Here is a 22885-nt window from a genome sequence, read left to right on the forward strand (position 1 = left end):
GTGCACTAGGCACACACCTTAGCGCCAGTGGCAGCCGGCAGCTTTAGGAGGGAGGGGGGCAGGTGGGAGACACACACTCTCATTCTTTCACACACACACACACACACACACACGCACGCACATCCATTAACAACACTCATAACACTCAAACATGCGCACACCAAACATTCAATTTAAAACATCACACACATACACACACTTACCTTCAGCCTCCAGGTCCCAGGAGGGTTGGGACTGCTGCCTTCCCTCATTGGCTGACCAGGGAAGGCAGCAGTCCCAGCCTCGTCACAGAGTGGGATGGGGTCAGTGAGACTGCTGACCCCACCCCACTCTGTGACGAAGTGTCAGTGATTGACACTCACCCTGGGCACTTCAGGGCTTAAACTGAAGCGCCCAGGGAGAGTGTCAATTGGTGACGCTTTCCTCGTCACCCAGGGGAGGGCCTCGAGGCACCTTTGCTGAGCCGAGGAGGTCACGCCCATAGGAGCTGTGACCTCCTCAGCCCAGCAAAGTTCAGCTCAGGCAGCCAGGAGTGTGCGCAAATCACGCATGTCTGCTCCTGGCTGCCTGAACTGAACATGAAGAGTGTCTGTCAGGCTGCCCTTTGTTCAGACTGACAGACACTCTTCATGAGGGGCAAAAGGTGTGGGGGCGTGGCCCCTCTGCCCTAAAGGATGGGCCGCCACTGCTTTAGTACAGCACACAGGCAAAGTCAGAAAGAAAGGCAGAATGAAAACATTTCTCCATTTACTGCCTGCTTTTCACCTGCATTAAATTTTGGCACTAAACCCTGTCAATTAATGTTAGGGGATAGGGTGTAGAATCAAAAAGCATTGGTGGTTGCATGGTAATGCCCATGTACCACCCATGTAATGCCACATTGATAAAAAGTAATGCAAAGCAGCGCTTCACGTTGCTCTGCATACTTTCCATACAAACCAATGCAAATACCAATTTCTGTTGGTTTGTTAATCCCCAAAAACTTTAAGAGCCTGATTATGAATTTGGCGGTCAGACCGCCAGACTTCAAGGTTACTGCGGCCCAGAGGCAATGTACTTGGTGGCAGTGGACCGACGGGGTCTGGTCAACAATACAAGCTATAGTTTTTACATTTGTGTGAATGCAAGTGTGTACATTTTGACCAAAGGGTACACATATGAATGACATATGAGTGACATATGTGTACAAATATTTTGAGCATCTACCATTCCATATGCCCAGTCCAGTGAATGGCAGAAAAATGGAAACTGTACTTACCTGTATTTTCTTTTCAGTGGTGAAGTTGCTGCTGTGAAGGGGGGGGGGGGTGCTGGATGAAGGGGCCCACATGGGAGACTGAAGGTAAAAGAAGAAAATGGGGGCGCTAGCATGCCATTTCCTTAAATTCTCGAAGCAGATAGTCTCTCCCACCACAGCCGGCTCGGCAGAACAGCACATCGTAAGGTGCACCGTGGTACCCTTGTCAATACCACCCTGTGACAGCTGCTTTTCCCCAGCAACCATCAAGGTGGTCGGCTGATAGCTGACAGTGTTGGCGGAACTCCTGTGATCTCTAGTTCAGCAAACCTCCAACATCGTAATATGGCAGTTGGACCACCAACAGGGCAGTGGTCGGACCGCCGCCACCACAATGGCGGTCCCTAGACTATCAAACTCGTAATCAGGACCTTAGCTCCAGTTTATTATTAAAAAATTACTGCTAACTCTATGCTAAACCTTTGTGAATCTGGCCCTGGATTTTTTTTTGCCAATCAGTACGGAAGGCCTCATTATGAGTGCACGCTACCTCTCAAGCTCAGGCAGACTGCATCACTGGAGCAGTTCAGGAAGGACCTCAAGACCTGGCTCTTTGACTGAGCAGCACACACACAAACAGCGCCTTGAGACCCTATGGGTGATTAGCCACACTCTAAAAATATCTGATTGATTGATTGATTGAGTATCTTGGTATTTTAGGTCGAAAGATTAAATATGTTATGTATGGATGGCTGGGCCCCGATTACAAGTTGGTCAGCATATTCCAACAAGTGCGTAAACCCATGTTTACGCAAAGGTTAGAATTAAGAGTTGTTAGGTATTAAACGCATCTGATAATTATCACATGCATTAAATACCTAAACATTCATTAGACTTCGATAGGTCAAAGCTGCCAAAGCATGCAGCATTTAACATATCATGCAGATTTTGGTGCATTAAACACCAAAATCCATGTTATACCCCATCCACCCGTAATAGGTGTTATTTATCACACTCGATAAATAAAGTATCATGTGGTAATGTTATTTATCAGGTGTGAAAAATAACACCTAAGCTCGTAATGGGGGCCTGAGAGTGCCACACTGATAGTTCAGCACCCGTAAATTGGATAACGGATTTACACTTCATACTTCGTGTCACACTACATGTTGCAAAATTGGGAACACTGCAATTTTTAGTCATGCAAATTCCACCTGATTTACCAGGTGAAAAGTGTGGAAGTGAAGAGTACAGTATTTTTACACTACTTGTTCTCCAGATGATGGTCCAAATGAGAGTTTGCCACCATATTGCATTTTTTGTGACTCAAATGGAAAGTCGCAAACCCTGATGTACAACAGTATCTGAGACACTGTTTGTGATTCCCAAATGGGTCGCAAAGGGTCTGCCTCATTAATATTCATGAGGCAAGTCGCAATTTGCGACCCATTGGGATTGGCTGGCACTCAAAGGGATGCTGGCCTGCTGGGGTCAGTAGACCACCATGTCTGTGACTGCTTTTTACATAAAGCAGTTTTATTTTTTGTAATGCAGCCTATTTTCCTTAAAAGAAAATGTGATACATTTCAAACATAAGAATGAAAAGTTTTCTTTTCATTTCTTTAGAATGGGCAGTGGTCCATGGGAACCCTGCCTGCTCTGAAAAAGTGTTGGCACCCCCATTCACAAAGGGGAATGGGACCCCTTTCCCATTCACAAAGGGGAAGGGGTCCCAGAGGGACCCCTTCCTGTTTGCGAATGGGTTACCGCCTCCTTCAAGGAGTCAGTAAAGTATGAATGTTTTGCAACAGCAGTCCTAGTTTCAAAATATTCATACATACCAGTGCAACTTGCTATTTAGGAAGGGACGCCCTCTTCATGCCTCTTCCTAATACCGAATCGCCACAGCAAAATGCGAGTCGGTAACAAGTTACCAGTTTGCATTTTGAATTTGGTACATGCCAAAATCCATTTTACCCGTCACAAACAGCCCGATGGACCATTTGCAACCAATAAAATGCATCATACATCTGGCCACAAGTTTACAAATAGTGTAATCATCACACATTTCTGTCTGAGATACTCCACAGATAATCACACACACATTTTGCAATAACCTCTTTACATTATGGGGGGCATTTTGACCCTGGCGGTCCGAGACCGCCAGGACTAAAATGACGGAAGCACCGCCAACAGGGTGGCGGGGCTTCCTGCCCTATTACGACTGCGGCGGAAGCGCCTCGGTCGCACCGCCGGGGCCGGCGGTTTCCCGCCGTTTTAGCCCCGGGGGAGATAATCCACCAGGGCAGCGCTGCAAGCAGCGCTGCCCTGGGGATTATGACACCCCTACCGCCAGCCTGTTTCTGGCGGTTTGCACCGCCAGGAAGAGGCTGGCGGTAAGGGGTGTCCTGGGGCCCCTGGGTGCCCCTGCACTGCCCATGCCACTGGCATGGGCAGTGCAGGGGCCCCCTAACAGGGCCCCGGCCAGCTTTTCACTGTCTGCATAGCAGACGGGTGCAACTGCCGGCTCCTATGTTGCGGCCTCATTCCCGCCGGCCCAGCGGGAATGTCATAATGGGGGCCACCTGGTTGCGGCCGCATTGGCGGGTGCACAGCGGTTACCGCCTGGCGGGCAGCGGTAGCCGCCCGCCCAGGTCGTAATGACCCCCTATGTCTTATACCTGGCATCCTTGATGTTGTTTCCCCTAATTTTTGCCTTCAGAACTCCTGTTTTGTTGACCCCGTTTTTGCTGGATTTAGGAATCAGGCCACTTTACTACTGTTAACCAATGCTAAAATGGATGTGCTTTCTGCTTAAAACATGGTAACATTGGCTTACCCACAATTGGCATATTTAATTTACTTCTAAGTCGCTAGTGAAGTGCACTACCTGTGACCAGGTCCTGAAAATGAAATGTTACTACTGGGACTGCGGCCCTGATTGTACCACCCACTTCAGTAACATTCCAAAAATGTCTCAGTCCTGCTGTAACATAGACTGTGTATGTAGTTTTAAAATGCCAGGTCGACTGGCAAGTTAACCTTCTTTCCATGCCCAAACATTCTTTTTCAATACATATAAGACATCCCTGGGATAGATCCTGGACAGCCCCAGGGCAAGGTGCAATGTATTTAAAAAGTAGGACGTCATGTTAAGTTCTGCATGTCCTAGTAGTGAATAATCCTTACGTTTGTTTTTCGCTACTGCAAGGCCTATCACTCTCATAAGATAAAATTGGGATTACCTTATTATATTTTACAAGTGTAGTTTCCAGTTGGGAAGGAATAGGACTCCAACGTTTGGTGGCTCTGGCATCACAATTTATGGTATCAGATTTTAAATTGTAATTTTGAAAATGCTACTTTTAGAAAGTTGGTATTTTCTTACTTTAACCATTTCATGCATTCTGCCTGTCTCTGAATACATGTCTAGGGTGAGTGACAGCTGGGCTTTGTGCGTTGTTTCTAGACAGCGACACAAATGGAGCTTAGGTGTGACTGATGGGCCATGCACAGCATGATGGGCCATCATGGGAAGGATGGGAGGGATGAGCTAACACTTACACCTGAAAAGGCTTTGTCCTGTCCCACAGAGAGGGGCCACATACCCTGCTTTTATGAGTCTGGAGTCAGGGCAGGAAGGACAAGGACATTATTGACTTCAAAGTCCTCTCTTTGAAGTCTCTTCCACTTTAAAGGCACAACTGGGTTTAAATACTGGCCCTCAGACACCAACAACTGAGTACACATTTGGATACTCTGCCATGAAGAAGGACTGCAGTGTTGCTAGAAGGATTACCACTCTTCTGGACTGCTACTCTGCTGGACCCCTGCTCTGCTGACCTGCTGCCTGCTTCTCTCCTTGTCTGGGGGTTAGAAGAACTGGACCTGCATCTTCACAACCCAGAACCAAAGTGACTGCAAGGGCTTGCTGGCTTGCCTCCTTTTTTCTGAAGTCTCAGGACAGAAAATACTTCCAACTCACCTGAACAACACCTGGACTCTGTCCACTGTGTGTTCTGCCCTGCCAAGTGGTGCCAATTCAGTCCTAGGCCCTTAGAAGTGTGAATAAGGAGCTGTTCTAGTCAGAACCAATGCATCGCCACTGCTGCGAGGATGAGAACAAGCACATCACTCCTGTTGCGTGGATCGGAACCTGCGCATCGGCCCCATTGCGTGGATCAGATTTGATACATCGCCTCCTCAACACGGCTCAACTTTGGTGCATAACCTTCAGAATTGCCACATCTCAGACCCAACACATCATCACCGCTGAGTAGAGAAAATCGATGCATGTTTGCTACTGCATGGGAATGGTCGATACATTGACTTCACTGCGGGGATCAACACCAACACATGGCTTCAGCCTGCTTCCTGCATATTCGACCTTGACGCAGGATTAAGCTACTTTTGTTCAGTGGCCCCAACAAGGTCCCTGTAGCCGGCCCACACTACGTCATGGTCGGCATCGAATGGGCATGACCAGGTATCGCCGGTTGGAGCTTCTTATTTCGAAGAGCTATTTCACAGTTTATTTTTTAAAAGTGAAAGTTCTGCTTATTGGATTTTTGTCAATTTAGTTTTGTATTATTTATTAATTTAAGCTGTATTTTTGCTAATCAGGTGTGGTGTCTTTTTGTGTTGTGTTTTTACTGTTTTACTGTTTGAAGTGTTGCAGAAATATTTAACATATTACCTCTTACTTTAAGCCTGACTACTTAGTGCCAAGCCACCAGAGGGTGAGCACAGATTATATTAGGGTGGGTTTGTGACTTGCCCTGATTAGGATTGTAGTTCCTGCTTGGGCAGAGTTCATAACTCTGTCAATCAGAAATCCAGTTTCTAACACTATGATACCCAATAACATTGTTCATGTTTTTTGTTATCACAGTCTTGATGGAACCCTAATTTTTAGAATAAGAAGAGAAGGGGTGATGGTTGTAGGCAAAATGTTTAACATCATTGCCTGCCCCTGAAATAACCCCAAACTTTCAGCTGGGCAAACAAGACTACAGCCGATTTAGAACAACTACAGATGAGTCATTGGCCATCCATCTAATAATTAATACTGCAATATGATAAAAGGTATGCAGGATTTCTATATGTTCCATCTAAATTTAGATTATCCAAGTTGCAAGCTGTGATAGCCTTCATTTGAGATGTGACTGAGAACCCCACTGCCAAAATAAAAGCTCTCAGCAAAAGTAAAACCAGTATACCATTGTTAAGCCTGGCAACACTGGTGTGGATTCCCTAAACCTTTTGATTTCAGGTCTCCTACTTTTGCTGACATTGTTTTGCTGGCCTTGGGATTCTGTACACTTTACTACTGTTAACCAGTGCTAAAATGCTTGTGCTCTTTCCCTAAAACTTGGTAACACTGGTACATACCCAACTGGCATATTTAATTTACATGTAAGTCCACAGTTAAGCGCACTACATGACCCCAGGGCCTGTGAGTTAAATGCCAATAGTAGGTCTGCAGCACTAATTGTGCCATCCACTTAAGTAGCAATTTAAACTTGTCTTATGCCTGCAGTGCCAAAGCTTGTGTTAGCAGTTTTGAACTGCCATTTGGACCTGGCAAACTAAACCTTTTGCCAGGCCCAAATCTTCTTTTGTAATAAAGATATCACAGCCCTAGGGTAGGCCTTGGAAGGTTCAAAGGGCAGGGTGCAATGTATTTAAAAAGTTTGTAATTTTACATGTCCTGGTGAAGAAAACCTTCTACATTAATTTTTCAACACTGCAAGGCCTTTCTCTCCCATAGGTTATCATTGGAATTGCCCTATTACACTTTATAAACATCATTTCCAAATGGAAGAAGGTAACCCCTTCAGGTTTGGTGTCTTTGGAATCACAATTTAAAATCCTAACTTATGCTGAAGTTGGATTTTAAATTGCCATTCAGAAAATGTCTCTTTTAGAACATTGCCATTTTCTTGCCTTAGCCATTTGGGGCCTGCAGCCTGTCTCTGGTCACATGATTTGTTGTAGTTTGCAAATGGCCTTTGTGTATTTCTGCTAGACAGCGGCACACAATGGGAGCTTAGGTGTGACCTGATAGGCCATCCTGGGCAGATTGAGGGGGAGGAGCTGGACACAACCTCACTTACACTTGAATAGACTGTGTCCTGACCCCACACAAAGGGCTTCATATTCCCTGTAGTTTGTTTGGAGCCAGGGTGGGGAGGACAGCATATCTGAGCACTCCATGTATTTGAAGTCTCCCCCACATCAAAGGCACCACTATGTATAAGAACCAGACCACAGACACCATCAATTCAGTACACTTCTGGACCTGTGGATATTTAGACAGGGAGAAAGACTGCTATAGTGCTGAGAGACTATCACTCTGCTGGACTGCACTCTGCTGAACTTCTGTTTTTCTGTGCTGACCTGTTGCCTGCTGCCCTCTTTGCAGGAAGTGAGATGGACTGGACCTGCATCTCTCCAGCCCAGAAGCCAGACTGACTCCCAGGTCTAGTTGGCTGGCCTCCTGATCTGAGGTCTCAGGGACATAAAAGACTTCCAGCCACCCTGCTTCTGCACCTGGACTCTACCATCTGTGAGTCTACCTTGCCAAATGGTGTCGCCCCAGTCCTGGACCCTTGGAAGTGGGCCTAAGGTGCTTTTTAGTGGAACAGATGCATCCTCTCTGCTGAGTGGCATATCCATGAGCGGAACCAGTGCATCCTCAAGCAGAACCAATGCATTGCTGCTTCTGTCTGGCTTGGACCCAGCGCAGAAGACTCCCATTGTCGCGGCAGCTTGGGTTTGATACATCATCTTCGGAACTGCCGCTGCACGACACTTCTCTGAAGCAGATTCTCGCATCCTTCATTCATGGCAACGTAGACGATGCTAGTGCTCCAGTTCACAGCTTTAGCGCTCATTCAAACCAACCCATCATTTTGACTGTGCAATGTATCCCCCACACCGGCTTTTGCATCGCAAGCCCCAATGACGGGATCTTTGATGTTGACACAACAGGACTTCACACCACAGGCTCGCCATCTCTCAGAACCAACTCATCACATTGGCTGCACAACACATCTTCACCTTGGATCCATACCACGCTGTGCAACCAGGATTTAGGGTATTTTGTTCAGCAGGCCTAACTGGGTCCCTGTAGCTGGTCTGCATTACTTTGCAGTCGGCTTGAACTGTTGACTTTGTCCCAGTAATCATGACCTGAAATCCCTGGTTGGCACTTTTTGCTTCTAAGCAGTATTCTACAGTTTATTCTTTAAAAATTAATAACTCAAGTTCTAACTGTTGGAAGTTTGTGATTTTGGTCTTGATTTATTAACTAAGTTAAGTTCTATTTGTTAACTTGTATGTTATCATTTTTGTGTGTTTTTTCACTATTTTAATATTTGAAGTGTTGCACAAATACTTTCCACATTGCCTTCAAGTTTAACTTGACTACTCTATGCCAAACTACCAGAGGGTGAGCACACGTTAATTTGGGGATTGCGTATGTCTTACCCTGGCAAACATTGTGGTTGCTGCTTGACCTGGGCTCACACCCCAGTCAAGCAACAGGCCAATTTCTCACAACCCTAATGTGTTTCACCTTTGATATACTTAACCTGAATAGTATGGCAAACTTCCAAGAAAATACATGTAAGTTGTTCATTGAATAAAATAAGAACACATAAAATCATATAAATAGCCACACAGTTTATGAAATGATGACATAACTGACTTAATTGTCCATGTCACGTTTGAATTTAAAAGGTGCAAATTTAGTAAACATGGATCGACACAAAAATGGAGCAAATTGGATATAGAGTGAGAGAGTTTATGGCATATAAAAGAAAATATGCGCATTTCATTAGAAAGACCAATAATGTAATTTCAACAGAAATTATTCGGAGCATGGGGCCTTACAAAACGTTGCGAAGTCCCTTATGCTGAGTAATATGTTTAAATTCACACTTTGACAATTTTATTGAAGATGGTTAGCCTCAATGTGCTTTTCTCTCCCTGTTGACATTCCCATTTCTCCATGTTTGCTCACTGATTTTCTTTATGTTCGTGGCAGAGGTTTTTATGTCGTAAATTGACTAGGAGAAATAAGTATCGAGTGGCCACAAGACTGTAATGGATTATGCTCCTCTTCAGAAAACTATCAATGCACAACCAATATTGTAGATCATATATAACCCCTCGTGGGTGAACCTATAATCCCACAACTACCGGGGAGCATTGTTCTATTAATTTATGCTAGCACTCAGTGTCGTCATGGACACTGGTGACTAGACACAAATAGCCAGCCAATCAAAGCTATTTGCACATAACAGCTCTTATTTGTAAAAGTTAACTGCTTAGTGTAAAATAAAGATATGTGAAATTTGTGTACTTTGCTATTTCATATTTAACTATATTCTGGGAAACATGACTAAACACACAAAATTACTCGAAATGCAAATCCATCATTTAGCATTATATTTTAGAGCATAATGCATCAGTCAATTTTTGGCACAAGGATGCATTTTGTGGTAAAAAATAAAATAAAAATGAGCACCAAAACCTAAAGTGCCATGACCATCAGATGTTCACCTTCTGGCCTTTCGCATTATTCCCCAGTGCTTGCTGTAAAATGCTGCTGCAGACAGCATGTAATTATACAATCCGGCATAATGGCATAATGGCATAACTTAAGGAATTTCATGAAATAAGTGTAATGCAGAATTTACAAAATTACACAAATTACGTCAATGTAATTTAAATTTTGGTCTAGCCTAGTATAAAGTCATATTTGCCATTCACTAAACATTTTTTACACTTTTATAATTGTGTTTGAGTGAATCTTCGCCTCATTCCAGCATGGGCGTGTCCTAAAAATGTGAGAAAACCTGCAAAATACGTTTGGGGTATCAGCATTCTTTTTCTCAACAGGTTTTCACACTTGAAATATTAGGACGTTTATTCATGTCCAGGAAGTGATAAATCCCTTTCCAGCTTCAGAATGGGAACGAAACTGATACAATTGACAGAATTATTGACAGTAGGATTTTCTCGATAAGAAAATATATCTGCCTCGTGGTGAAAAAAGTTACCAACTGTAATTTCACATATGGAAGAAATGTTCACATTTGTAATTGAGCACTTTATACAAATATATACATAGAGACGTACTTTTGCAGGTGTGTATAGTGTAATTTCCTAAGGTTTTCAAGCAGTACTTTTGGAAAGCTACAGGTAACATTTGTCAAAGAATGGTCTTGGAAACATTTTAGCATTCGAAAAATGTGTAACTCTGCACCGAAATGTAGAAGTAAGCCTCGGGGCATTGATTCTTTAATTTTTAAAAGAATTGTGAAAAATATTAGGCTCATTTTAACCGTTAAATTTGAGTAGAAAAAAACATTTGAATCATAGCATTTAGCTGTTGAGGACTGATCAACAAGCTGCAGACAGTATTAGAAGTAATAATCTAGCATTTCATTAGGCAAAAAAACGAGGAGTACCTCAAGCAGGCGGAAGCTGGGGAACACAACTTAGACAATAAAGTCATTGTTGGACCACTTCATGAAACACAGTAGATCAAAATTGCCATGACCATAATGTTAAGCATGTAACTAAACCCAGGGTTAAGCCTTTCAAGTGCTCCTGATCACAACCTAACCCCTAATCCTAACTTTAATAATATCCCCTACCTCTATCCCAAACCTCCATGTGTATTTCAAACCCTCCCCTCCCCCTTACTCTAAACCTACTTTAACCCTCACCCAAATCCAACATATACCCATATCCCATACTCTAACAAAACATGTTCCTCATACAAAGCAGTTGTACCCTCAGTACTGGCATTCTCAGCAGTCTGAATTGTGATGTAGAATCTAGGAAGTGGCAAAATACCTGTAGTGTGTGTGCAGTGACGACGTCTAATATATGACTGTGATAAGGACGCATACAACTGTTTAAAGACGATCATCAATGAATAAGCTCAGAATATAATCTGGATAACCCTCATCTCAAATATCAGGGCTCAACCCAAGACCTCAGCCAGTACCCGCAATTAGCAAAGTGAGGGCCTTAGTTGCTGCAATTAGCAAGGTGAGGGCCTTAGTTGCACCAGTGGTTGGAACATACTGGCCCATAGTTTTCCTTTTGCTCAAGGAGGAGACTGACTACCAAGTTTCTCCTGAAGGGGCCTGTTGCCTCTTTTTCATGGACTTCATTTTTTGGTTGTTGCAAGATGGTATGAGTTAAATACATTCTCCAAAAGTAGGGAAGAGAGCAGTGCTTAATTTGCAAATAAAAAGGTGCTGGTGCCCAAAGCTCACCTCTGAAACACCCTGCTGCTGCAATTAAATGTGCAAGCACAGAATACCGAGGCAGTGTAATGCTGAAGCCATCTCGGGCCTCTTTAATCCATTTACGGCCACTCCCTGTCCTTTAAGGTCACCTTTGCAGCTTTCTGCTATCTCCCATTGCGAAGCTTTTTTGTTTTTCTCTTCCTCCGTCTTTCCCATATGTGACTTTTGCTCACAGTAAATTTTTTTAGGCAGAAAAATAAGTGCTGGTGCTTAAAAATAAGTGTTTGTGCTCTGCACCGGAACCAACAAGCACAAATTAAGCACTGGAAGAGAGGTCTCTTCTACATTGGCACACCCATAGGAGTAGTTTTTGATAGGAAAGGGCAGGAGATTTATAAGCCCATTTGATCCAAATTAAGCCCTTTTTATCTCTGCTCTAGTCTGCGCCGAATTGAAGCTGCGATTTCAGGCCCACCCAGTCCTATGTATCCTTATAGCAGAAGAATTTTAACTTCACCAAAAATACGGTAAAAATAAATATCGGAGACAAGCTTACGATGCCTACTGTTGAAATAAAAGAGGGCTAAACTGGTTTTGATGTGAGCTAAGGGCTGGCTTGAGGGGAAGCGCGGCCTGCTGGTAACTTTTGCCTTCTAGCTAAAGCTGTGGTTTCTCACATAATGGTGTCTACATGTGTTGTGGGGCCTGTGATATGGCTTTATCATGGGTGGCTCTCCCTGGTTATTTGGAAACAAAGAATTAAATAGGATCATTACAATCAAGGCACTTTTCTTGTTGATATGCAAATGATAAATAATTACTGAACCCAATTCTCACACATTATTGAGTGTACCTATATACCTGTAAAACATCATGTCAGTGTTCAATTTATGCCCAATTCAGTGGGAGATGTTCTGTTTGTAAATGACAGTGGGCTACCGGACTGTGCACCAATGTGTTTCAAATGCACCAATGTGTTTCAAAATACAACACCGAAAGCATACCACACTCTTCCAGCTCTCCTGATGACTGGGTTTGGTTAATTTCCTATAAGTGTTCTTTGTGTGATACTTGTATTTTCACAATCCTTATGTCTTCGGTGATGTAACTTTGAAGACAGGACCCCTACTTTGAACATTGTTCCAGTATCACTACCTGAGTGTGTTATTTTGTGACAAAATGGGACAACATAATTTGTCTCCTTTTTGAAATTGCATTTTATACATTACTTAATTTGTAAAAAAAAATTAGGGGTATATTTAAAAGCCCATAGCACCATTCTAATGCCACATTAGCTTCATATTTTTATGCTAATGTGGCGTTGGAAGCCAAACACGCTGCACCATTTCTACTTAGTGGCACAATGCATGCATTGTGCCACTCTGTAACCCTTTGTAACTCTTTGCGCTACATTATGCCTGCACTAGACATAATGTATGCAAAGGGGGCGGGGTGGCAAAAATTAACAGATTTCCTTGCGTCATTTTTTTCTGCAATTTTAATGCCTGCTCAGAGCAGGCGTTAAAAGGGGGCATGCCATTGAATACAATGGGCCCCTATGTACTCTGCAGGAGTAGCGCAAAAATGTTTGTGCTACTCCTGCAGAGTAAACCAATAGCGTAAAAAAAATGCTATTGCCCTCTACCCTGTGCCATGGTGTGCTGTATTTTAATTACAGTGCACCCATAGTGACGGTAGGGGGCGCTAAAGGGCTCACAAAAAGTGGCGCTATACTGCGTGCAGAGCCACTTTTCTTAAATATGCCCCTAATTGCCATGGCCAAGGCATTTCGAAGGAGTCCACTCCAGGTGGCACCACCAACAGCCCTGAAACTGCTGCCGAATGCCAGTGCCAGCATTACACATGTGCTAGATTTAGTCTTTTTAAATAAACACTGCTGATAATTTTAGCTAAAGAACAGATACACAATGCCACGAAGTCGTGTAATCCCATAATAGGTGCTGGTGTTTAGAAATAAGTGCTGGTGTTGAAAACCTAAAAACACGGGCACAAATTAAGCACCGATTCTATGAGAATAAGGTAGGAACTTTCCAAATATATATATCTATATATATATATATATACATATATGTATATATCTATATATATATATAGATATATATATATTTAACTTTTAAGCAGTGCAATGACGTCTTCAGTCTAGATAAATGATTTTTCAGCGGTTATTTACCAACGACATAGTTACAGTCTAACTCGCTAAAAATCACAAACATCTGGCAAATAATAATGAATGTTATTTATCGCTCTTTTATAAATTAGATGTTTCCAAACTATATTTACCTGGAAAGTATAGTCTGCGCTAAGGCATTGGTTATTTTTCTATCACCAGTAAAGTCTCGACTTTTCACTGTCTCGGAAAAGCGATGCATCTGTATATTAAAATCGTTGTCCCTAGTGCACTACTGAGCTGCACCACTGGAGGGGGTGGCAAGCCCTCAGGCCTCTACCAAAATGGCAACATGTTGAACATTTCTAGACCCCAAATACATCTCGCAGCTAACGCTGTTTTAATATTTTAAAATGTGAAGGCTGTTACCTCTTCCTATAGATGTTTAATAACACAAAACCATTAGTATATTAGAAAAGTATCTGCAATTACCGAAAAGCTATTGCTTCATGTGATAAGACCAAGGCACTGCAATGAATGCGTTGCGAGTTGAAATCAGAGAAGAATCAAGGGAACAAATAGTTCATGAAAATAAAATATGAATATAGTAGTGGAAGGGGTAACCTTCACATCCGAGGGGCTCATGGTTCAAACAGAATACGATTAAACAGTACAGTTTAGGATTTCCTTCCGCTGGGTGAGCACATCGTGCGCTCTTTTAGTATTGCACTCCAGGCTTGTCCGTGGCACACTTCCGGTTAGAGGTGTTTCTTTAAAGTTCGCAAAAACGTATGTACAGCCAGATGTCCATGCAAGACTTTCAACCGGGACGCGTTGGTTTGCTGGAATGCCATTTAGGCACATTTTAAGGCAGTGTTCAAGAGTCGATGATGTGCTCTGCAGAGATCACCTTTCCTGCTTTTAATGGCAGAAAAATGTACCAAAAACCAGCAAGGGAACACGTGCTTCAATGCTTCATTTTAATAGACTTTAAACATAAATACCTCAACACATCTGACACTCAGTGACACCTCACCTTGTGCTGAAATCAAGGCGCAGTCACGCGTATCTGTTTTTTTCGACCTTATGCATTTAAATTGCCTGAAGGTGCCCACCACGTCAGTAGAGGTCACGCACTCAATACAATTACAGAGCACGCCGCAACTAAACACACACTCTTTCACCCGGGTAGCCCTTGGCCTGACCTGATTAAATTATAAATTGACAGATAAATGATTGACTGAAGGCAGCATAGCTTTGATTTTGATGTCTGACCCGGAGACTGATGGGAGTGTTACCCTAGAGTGTGCTGAATCTACAATTAGAGCGCCAACGTGCAGGATATTTTTAAAGCGGCCATCCATTCAAAATGAGTTAGCTTTGTTGCAAACGGTTCTGGTGTATAAATGGACAGTGGCTAATGTCCTCTGCTCAATCACGGATAGCGTTAACTGGCCAAAAGCAAGGGTTCCAGAATTTCAGTTTCTTCCAGATTGGGTTTTGAGACTCATTTTGACATAATTGACTGGAAGGCGAGTGTCATAAATGTCGCAGGCTTGAGTCCGTGTTCCACCCTATAGTACAGCATCTGCAGTGTTTCAATTCAATCCCAAATATTTCAGCACATTATCACATACTTGCTTTTAAATATTTAAATATGCAATGCTTATGCGTGTTCTAATAGACAATTAACATACTTTCTCAATGTCCATTCGTGATGTATGTGCTTGTGTCATGCAAGGCCAAGTTGACAATTGAGGCAAACATCAGAAATGAGTCCCAAAAAACAATCTGAATGCTCTGGCTATTCACAAAGTCACAGCCATTAGGGATTCAAGCCTTTCAAAATAAACCCAGAGGCATACATTGCAAGCCATTGTAGTAAAAGGGATTACCATAGTAGTCTCTGCAATGGACCCAAAGCTGTTTACAAATATGTTGCATGTCACATTCACTGGCGGACCTGCAAAAAATGAAAGACACAACATTGCATCAGATATAGGTCAAAATGACATATAAAAATGTTTTGAATGCCATGCAAACTTCAGAGAGTCCGATTAGACTAGAAGATTCGGTTTTCTATTGACTTGGTCAACTACTCCAATGAGTTATTACAATCCAGCGCTGTCATTCTTTCTCAGAGAAATGAAGAATGGAAAGAGCACTTGCATTTCTCATAAAGTCCAGGAAACAGCATGAAGAATAGGCGGATATGGCCAGAAAGAGACTGTACTCGCAACATACCTTTTTCCCACTCATCCAATGGTGAAGACGAAAAAAATTGTATACACTTTCAATGTCATTTCAGCAGTTAATTGGGATCCTTAGTGTTCACGAAATAAATTTCCCCCTCTCTACAAAAATCCTTAAAACAGTCTCGGGTAGAGACTTCTCCAACTTCCCTTAATTCTCTTTGCTGCACACTAAGAGAAACGTTGCATGTTTGCACAGTTCCACTTCACTTTAATTTTAAATTAAAAACATTTCTTTGAACTTGGCAGATCATTTGAAGCTCTAGACTTGGCTCCTTAGTTTTTAGCATCAGAGTCTGCTCTGCAACAGCTTTGTGTGGAATCTGGTCATGGATATGGAGGCAGGCCTGAACTCACTCTAAAGGGAAACATTTTACTTGTTTTCATATTCCTTATTATTTTCCAGAAATTGAAGCATCAGAAGTGACCCGATATGCGGGCCTTCCTACGACACCACAGTAACGTGCTTGGGAGGCAGTGTGTTTGAATATTATAAGTCTTTCCAATTATTTTGAGGGAAACACATGCAGGTAAAACAGAAGAAATAGTTTTATTCGCATTGTGAACGATGAAAATGATTCTGACAGTGTTTTCCTTTGATTTTAGGAATATCACATTTTTCTCACCCCCACGCCCAATGAACACAAAAAATTATTAAGCACCAATATTATAAAAATACCTGTATCTAGTCAAAGAAATTATTCTGAAACAACAGTGATATCATGATAATGTCAATGGTAAGGAAATATGTAATATCATCAGTAATGCCATCAATATCATTCATGATGCAATCAGCCACATCATGTGTCAGACTTAAGTTTATCTTAGGGACAAGTTCTGATTTTTATGGTGGACAACAAGTTACGGTTTGTGTTGCAGACCACAACTGGCAGACTTCATGTTTTTTAGATGTCCTTTTGAACAATGTGACTTTAATGTTGTGTGTGTAAGTGAGCATGTTATATACTGGAGACAGCTGCTGTGTATGTATAGGGAGGTTAGAATATTCATTGAAACTAGATTTTTTGGTTTTCTTAATAACTTTGGTGCCTTTGATACATCTGCACAAAATCTTCTAAAGAAATAAAATAATCCGCGTGCACAGCACTTTTTGAGCAGATCCATCAAGCGACATCTGAAGGAGTTACATTATAGAGACAGCTAGACCGTTAATATCATGAGAACCACAAGCTCACTTTTGCAGACGTCCATGGTACCAAAACTAATATATATATATATATATATATATATGGTCTCTGGTTGGGGCAAAGGAGAAACACACCTGGTTAACCCCCACTCACCCCCTTGGTAGCTTGGTGCAGGCAGGCTTAACTAAAAAAAAATTGTAAAGTATTTGTACCAACACACACAGGTGGTCATTCTGACCCTGGCGGTCTTTGACCGCCAGGGCGGAGGACCGCGGGAGCACCGCCGACAGGCCGGCGGTGCTCCAATGGGGATTCCGACCGCGGCGGTAAAGCCGCGGTCGGACCGGCACCACTGGCGGGGTCCCGCCAGTGTACCGCCGCCCCATTGAATCCTCCGCGGCGGCGCAGCTTGCTGCACCGCCGCGGGGATTCCGACCCCCCCCTACCGCCATCCAGATCCCGGCGGTCGGACCGCCGAGATCCGGATGGCGGTAGGGGGGGTCGCGGGGCCCCTGGGGGCCCCTGCAGTGCCCATGCCACTGGCATGGGCATTGCAGGGGCCCCCGTAAGAGGGCCCCTACATGTATTTCACTGTCTGCTGCGCAGACAGTGAAATACGCGACGGGTGCAACTGCACCCGTCGCACAGCTTCCACTCCGCCGGCTCGATTCCGAGCCGGCTTCATCGTGGAAGCCTCTTTCCCGCTGGGCTGGCTGGCGGTCTGAAGGCGACCGCCCGCCAGCCCAGCGGGAAAGTCAGAATTACCGCTGCGGTCTTTCGACCGCGGAACGGTAACCTGACGGCGGGACTTTGGCGGGCGGCCTCCGCCGCCCGCCAAGGTCAGAATGAGGGCCACAGTAATATAGTGAAAACACTACAAAATGGACACCACACCAGTTTAGAAAAATAGGCGATATTTATCTAAATCAAACAAGCCCAAAATGACAAAAATCCAACATACACCAGTTAAAATATGAATTTCCAAAAGAATAAGAGTTTTACTCCATAGAAAACAACAGAAACAATGATTTTGCGCAAAGTACCTGGTTAGCGTAAAAAATGAAGCCGCGCGGGAGAGCATGCATCGGAAAAGGCAGAGATGCATCAAATCCTTCCTCGCAAGGGAGGCCGTGCATCGTTTCTTCTCCGGTCGGGTTGGCGATGCATCATTTTTCACCCTCGCAAGAGAGCGATGCATGGATTTCCAGACAGGACACCTCAGATCCACGCAATCGGGTTGACTTTGACACCCAGGGGTGATGTGTGGAAAATCCAGTCACACGATGTTGGAAAACCACGTTGCGTGGGGTTTGCGTCATTATCAGCAGCCACAAGTGAGTGTTGTGTGTTGTTTCTCCAGCCGCAATGTGTCAATCTCCGAGCCGCGATGCAGGTGGAGTGTCGATTTCAGCCGCAAAGCCGGTGGTGCTTTGATGATGGTGCATCACAAATTTCCCCGCATAGCGTTCTGTGCGTGGATTTTCAACTCTTGTTCTGCCAACTTCACCTTTCAAGGCCCCAAGGGACTGGATAGGACACCACTTGGCAGGGCAGGAGTCTCAGCAGAGAGTCCAGTTATTAGCAGAGGAAGTTTTTGATGGCCCTGAGACTCCAAAACAGCCCTGTAAACATGTTTCAGACCTGCCACTGCATTGTCTGTGTGTGCAGTTTTGGACTGCCAATTCGACCTGGCAAGTGTACCCACTTGCTAGTCCCAAACCTTCCCTTTTACTACATGTAAGTCACACCTAAGGTAGGCCTTAGGTACCCCCATTGGCAGGGTGCAGTGTATTTAAGTAAAAGTGTATTTAAGAGGTAGGACATGCAGTGTGTTTTGAATGTCCTGGTAGTGAAATACTGCCAAATTTGTTTTTCTCTAAAACATGGTCTATCTCTCTCATAGGTTAACATGGGGATTGCCTTGAAATATCTTGTAAGTGCAGTTTCCCATAAGGGAGCAGATAGAGATTTGGAGTTTAGAGTCTCTAAACTCACAATTTAAAAATACATCTTTTAGTAGAGTTTGGTTTTTAGATTGTCTGTTTGAAAATGCCACTTTTAAAAAAGTGGGCATTTTCTTGAGTAACCCTTCTGTGCCTCTGCATACCTGTGGAATCCACTTCTGGGTCAGATGTCGGGCTGTTTGTGAATTCCTTCCAGAGAGTGAAACAAAGGGAGCTGACTTGTGTCCTGCATATCCCAATGGATTTTTCTGGGCTAGATTGGGGAGGGAGGAGCTGACACCTGCACCTGAAAGTGTTGTGCCTGTCCACACACAATCAATCAACCAATCAGTGCTTGTAAAGCGCAGCTACTCACCCGTTAGGGAATCAAGGCACTGGGGAGGAGTGTAGCGTATACAGGGGAGGTGGTTTAAAAAAGCCATGTCTTCAGTTCCTTCTTGAAGCTGAGGTACTGGGTTTTTCAGAACCGGTACTGATCCGGTAACCCAGCGGTGCCAGGGTACACCCAAAGACCTCGGGTACTTTCCTGATTCAGACTACAGAAACTCAGAGTCTTCTAGGTGATGTCAAAGATCGAATTTATTGGCTGCAACCAATTGACAAGTGTCCTAGAAGTACAACAGCACGATTTGTATGTTCTCAGGAGACTGTGTTTCAATGCAAAGTCAGGTTTCCTTATATACAGTTTTTTAAGCTTCAGGCAAACATTCTTGACATTTTGGTTGGTCATTCACATGTTTTCACTACAAAGGAAAAAACAGTGTCATGATGAAACCTCATATTTCATGTCATCCAACCCATAATAAATTACCCGGCAAGGCCTAGTATTTTACATCAGATAAGTGTGGACCCCCAATAAAAACGGGCACCTCCCCCTCGTAAAGTAAGAAGAAGAAAAGAGCAGGTGCAGGTGTGAGCAAGATTAGGCAGGGTGTGTGAGCGATAATAAGGGTTTTATGGCATGGTGTGCCTTGATGCTATCTGATTCGGCCACTGGGAGAGGGACTGACCAAACAGGTTTGGCCTGAGGCAATGGTTCCAGCTTGCCCAGGTCAGAGAAAAGTCAATCAAGGTGTACGTGTCCTTGGAATCAAATCTGACTGTATTATAAGCCTATGTGAGGGCAACTTTTAAAATGGCTGCCGTGTATAAAATGGGAGCCACGAGTGCAGGACGAAAATGGCGATTTCGAGGTGAAAACGCTGCTGGAATTGAGCGAAAATGCTCATGCTTAGTGTACTAGTCATTATCGGTCTTTTGATACTAAAATCGTACTGCTGTGGCAAAGTAAATTACATGGGTCCAGAATTTTTAGAACCACAAAGCTGATGAGGGAGGTGGTTTGTCTGATGTGGATGGGTAGGGCGTTCCAGGTGGTGGCTGCGAGGTAGGAGAAGGAGAGTCCTCCTGTACTGGTTTTCTTGATGTGGGATATTTCTGCGAGAGAGAGCAGGACTGAGCGTAGGGCCCTGTGGGGTACGTGGAAGTTGAGTCGCTGGTTCAGGTAGGCTGGTCCGGTGTTGTGGAGGGCTTTGTGCACGTGGGTGAGGATCCTGAAAGTGATTCTTTTCTCTATGGGGAGGCAGTACAGTGTACATAGGTGCTGCGAGATGTGGCAGTGCCGGAGTAGGTCGAGGACCAGTCTGAGGGCGGCGTTCTGGATGTTTTGTAATTTGCAAGGTGAGTTTTTTGTCGATTCCGGCGTAGAATGCGTTACCGTAGTACAGTCTGCTGGTGAGGAGGGTGTGTGTGACGGTCTTTCTATGTTTGAGGGGGATCCATTTGAAGGTCTTGCGTAGGAGGCGGAGGGTGCGGAAGCAGGTGGAGGTGACTGAGTTGATTTGATGGTTCATGCTGATGTCGGGGTCCAGGATGATTCTGAGGTTGCAGGCTTGGCTGGCAGGGGTGGGTGTGTGGGTGTCCGAGGGTGGGTGGCCACCAGGAGTCGCTTCATGCATTGGGTTGAGGGCCCATGATAAGTACTTCTGTCTTGTTTGTGTTGAGTTGAAGGCAGTTGTTTCTCATCCAGTTGGCGACTGCTTCCATGCCTTCATGGAAGTTGTATCCTGCCTTGTCGGGTTGTTGGAGAGGGAGAGGATGAGTTGGGTATCGTCGGTCTAGGAGATTATGTTAATTCCGTAGCTTGTGACGAGGGTGGCTATCGGGGCCATGTAGACATTGAACAGCGTGGGGCTGAGGGAGGATCCCTGGGGCACTCCGCAGGTGGTGGGTGTGGGATCTGCGAGGAAGGGGGTGAATCTCACTCATTGCATTCTGCTAGAGAGGAAGGATTGGAGCTAGTCGAGGTCCTTGTCTCTGATGTCTGCTTCATGGGGTCTTCTTATCAGGGTGTGACGGGAGACTGTGTTGAATACCGCCAAGAGGTCTAGTAGGATGATTGCCGCCATCTCTCCCTTGTCCAATAGGGAGGGGATGTCATCTGTTGCGGCTAGGAGTGCTGTTTCGGTGCTGTGGTTTGACCTGAATCCGGATTGGGAGATGTTGTGGTCTTCTATAAACAAGGTGAGTTGGTTGTTGACTGCTTTTTCAATGACTTTCGTAGGAAATGAAAGTAGGGAGATGAGCCTGAAGTTTTTGAGGTCAGTGGGGTCTGCTGAGGGTTTCTTGAGGAGGGGGTTGATCTCGGTGTGTTTCCAGTCATTGGGGAAGGTGGCGGCAGCTAGTGGGCGATTGATGGTGAGGTGGAGCTTGGGGGCGATGGTGTCTGCAGCTCTGTTGAAGATGTGATGGGGGCATGGGTCAGTGGGGGCCCCGGAGTGCATGGACTTCATTGTTTTCAGCGTATCTTCGGTGGAGAGGGGTGTCCAGGTAGAAATTGTTGGTTTGTTGGTGTTGGGGTTTGGTAGAGGGGGTTCTGCACATAGGTTGTCCTTGTTGAAACTGTTGTAGATGGTCTTGATTTTGTGGTGGAAGTAGGTGTTGAGTCTGTCACAGAGGTCCTGTGAGGGTGGGATGTCCGTTGTTTCACTGTTGGGTTGGGTGAACTCCTTGATGATGCTGAAGAGTTCCTGGATGTTGTGTGCTTGTGAGGAGATTCTGTCTTGTATAACCTTCTTTCTGGTGTTTTTGATGAGTTGGTGGTGTGCGGTGGTGGTGGCTCTGAAGTTGCTGTGGGCTTCTGGGGATATGGTTTTCCTCCAGATTTTTTCGAGGCGGCATCTAGTGCGTCTCGATTCTCGGGGGTAAACCAGCTGGCTCTTTTTGTGTGGGTGTTGTTGTTCTTTTTGTGAGGGTCTATGGTTTTGGCACATTGGGTGATCCATTTGTGGAAGGTGCGTGCTGTGATGTTTGGGTCGTCGTTGTGTGCGATGGTGGGGGTGTCACGTAGGCTCTCATTTTTCTAATGAGACTACTGGATTTGAGTGGCAGGTTCACCTGGGGTGTGGGGGACTGAGTCTATCCCACTACAGGTGACACCTGTTGGCCAAATCCGAGCTTTGGTGCAGTTAACTAGCAGTGCCTCATCTTTACCCAAGAGCAGGGGTGATTGGGCAGCCGAGCGCATGACACAATTGACTCCTCAGGGAAATCGTGGTCACTCAGATCGCATCCATTTCTCTCATTTATATTAGTCTCACATGTTCAAGGACAATCAGAGGCAGTATATGTTTCAATAAGGTTTTAATGAAGCAACTGCATCTTAGATAATAAAGTATGTACTGCAATAACCAGGACGATGAAGCATGACAGGATTAAAATTGTGACAAGGAGAGAAAAGCATAAAAATAACGCTACCATATTGTCACTAGAGTCATTAAAACAATTCCTACCTAGGCTATGTTAGAGCACAGCATGTTAAACTCTAATTCTGCTCTTCAGGTTCCCCTGGGAAGACATCATCCCTCATACATGTGCAAGAGGCCT

At 44.4% G+C, this 22885-nt stretch overlaps 1 protein-coding gene across 1 annotated transcript in view; it reads right to left on the minus strand.

Annotated features, from left to right (window-relative positions):
• Positions 1-22885, minus strand: part of GLRA3 (glycine receptor alpha 3) — a 596907-nt gene that overhangs the window by 336309 nt on the left and 237713 nt on the right. Inside the window, exon 3 of the mRNA XM_069244590.1 lies at positions 15532-15599. Coding sequence (XP_069100691.1) covers positions 15532-15599 — 68 coding nt within the window. The remainder of the gene's footprint in view (positions 1-15531; positions 15600-22885) is intronic.

This window comes from Pleurodeles waltl, chromosome 1_2, assembly GCF_031143425.1.
Source record: "Pleurodeles waltl isolate 20211129_DDA chromosome 1_2, aPleWal1.hap1.20221129, whole genome shotgun sequence".
Taxonomy (NCBI): Eukaryota; Metazoa; Chordata; class Amphibia; order Caudata; family Salamandridae; genus Pleurodeles; species Pleurodeles waltl.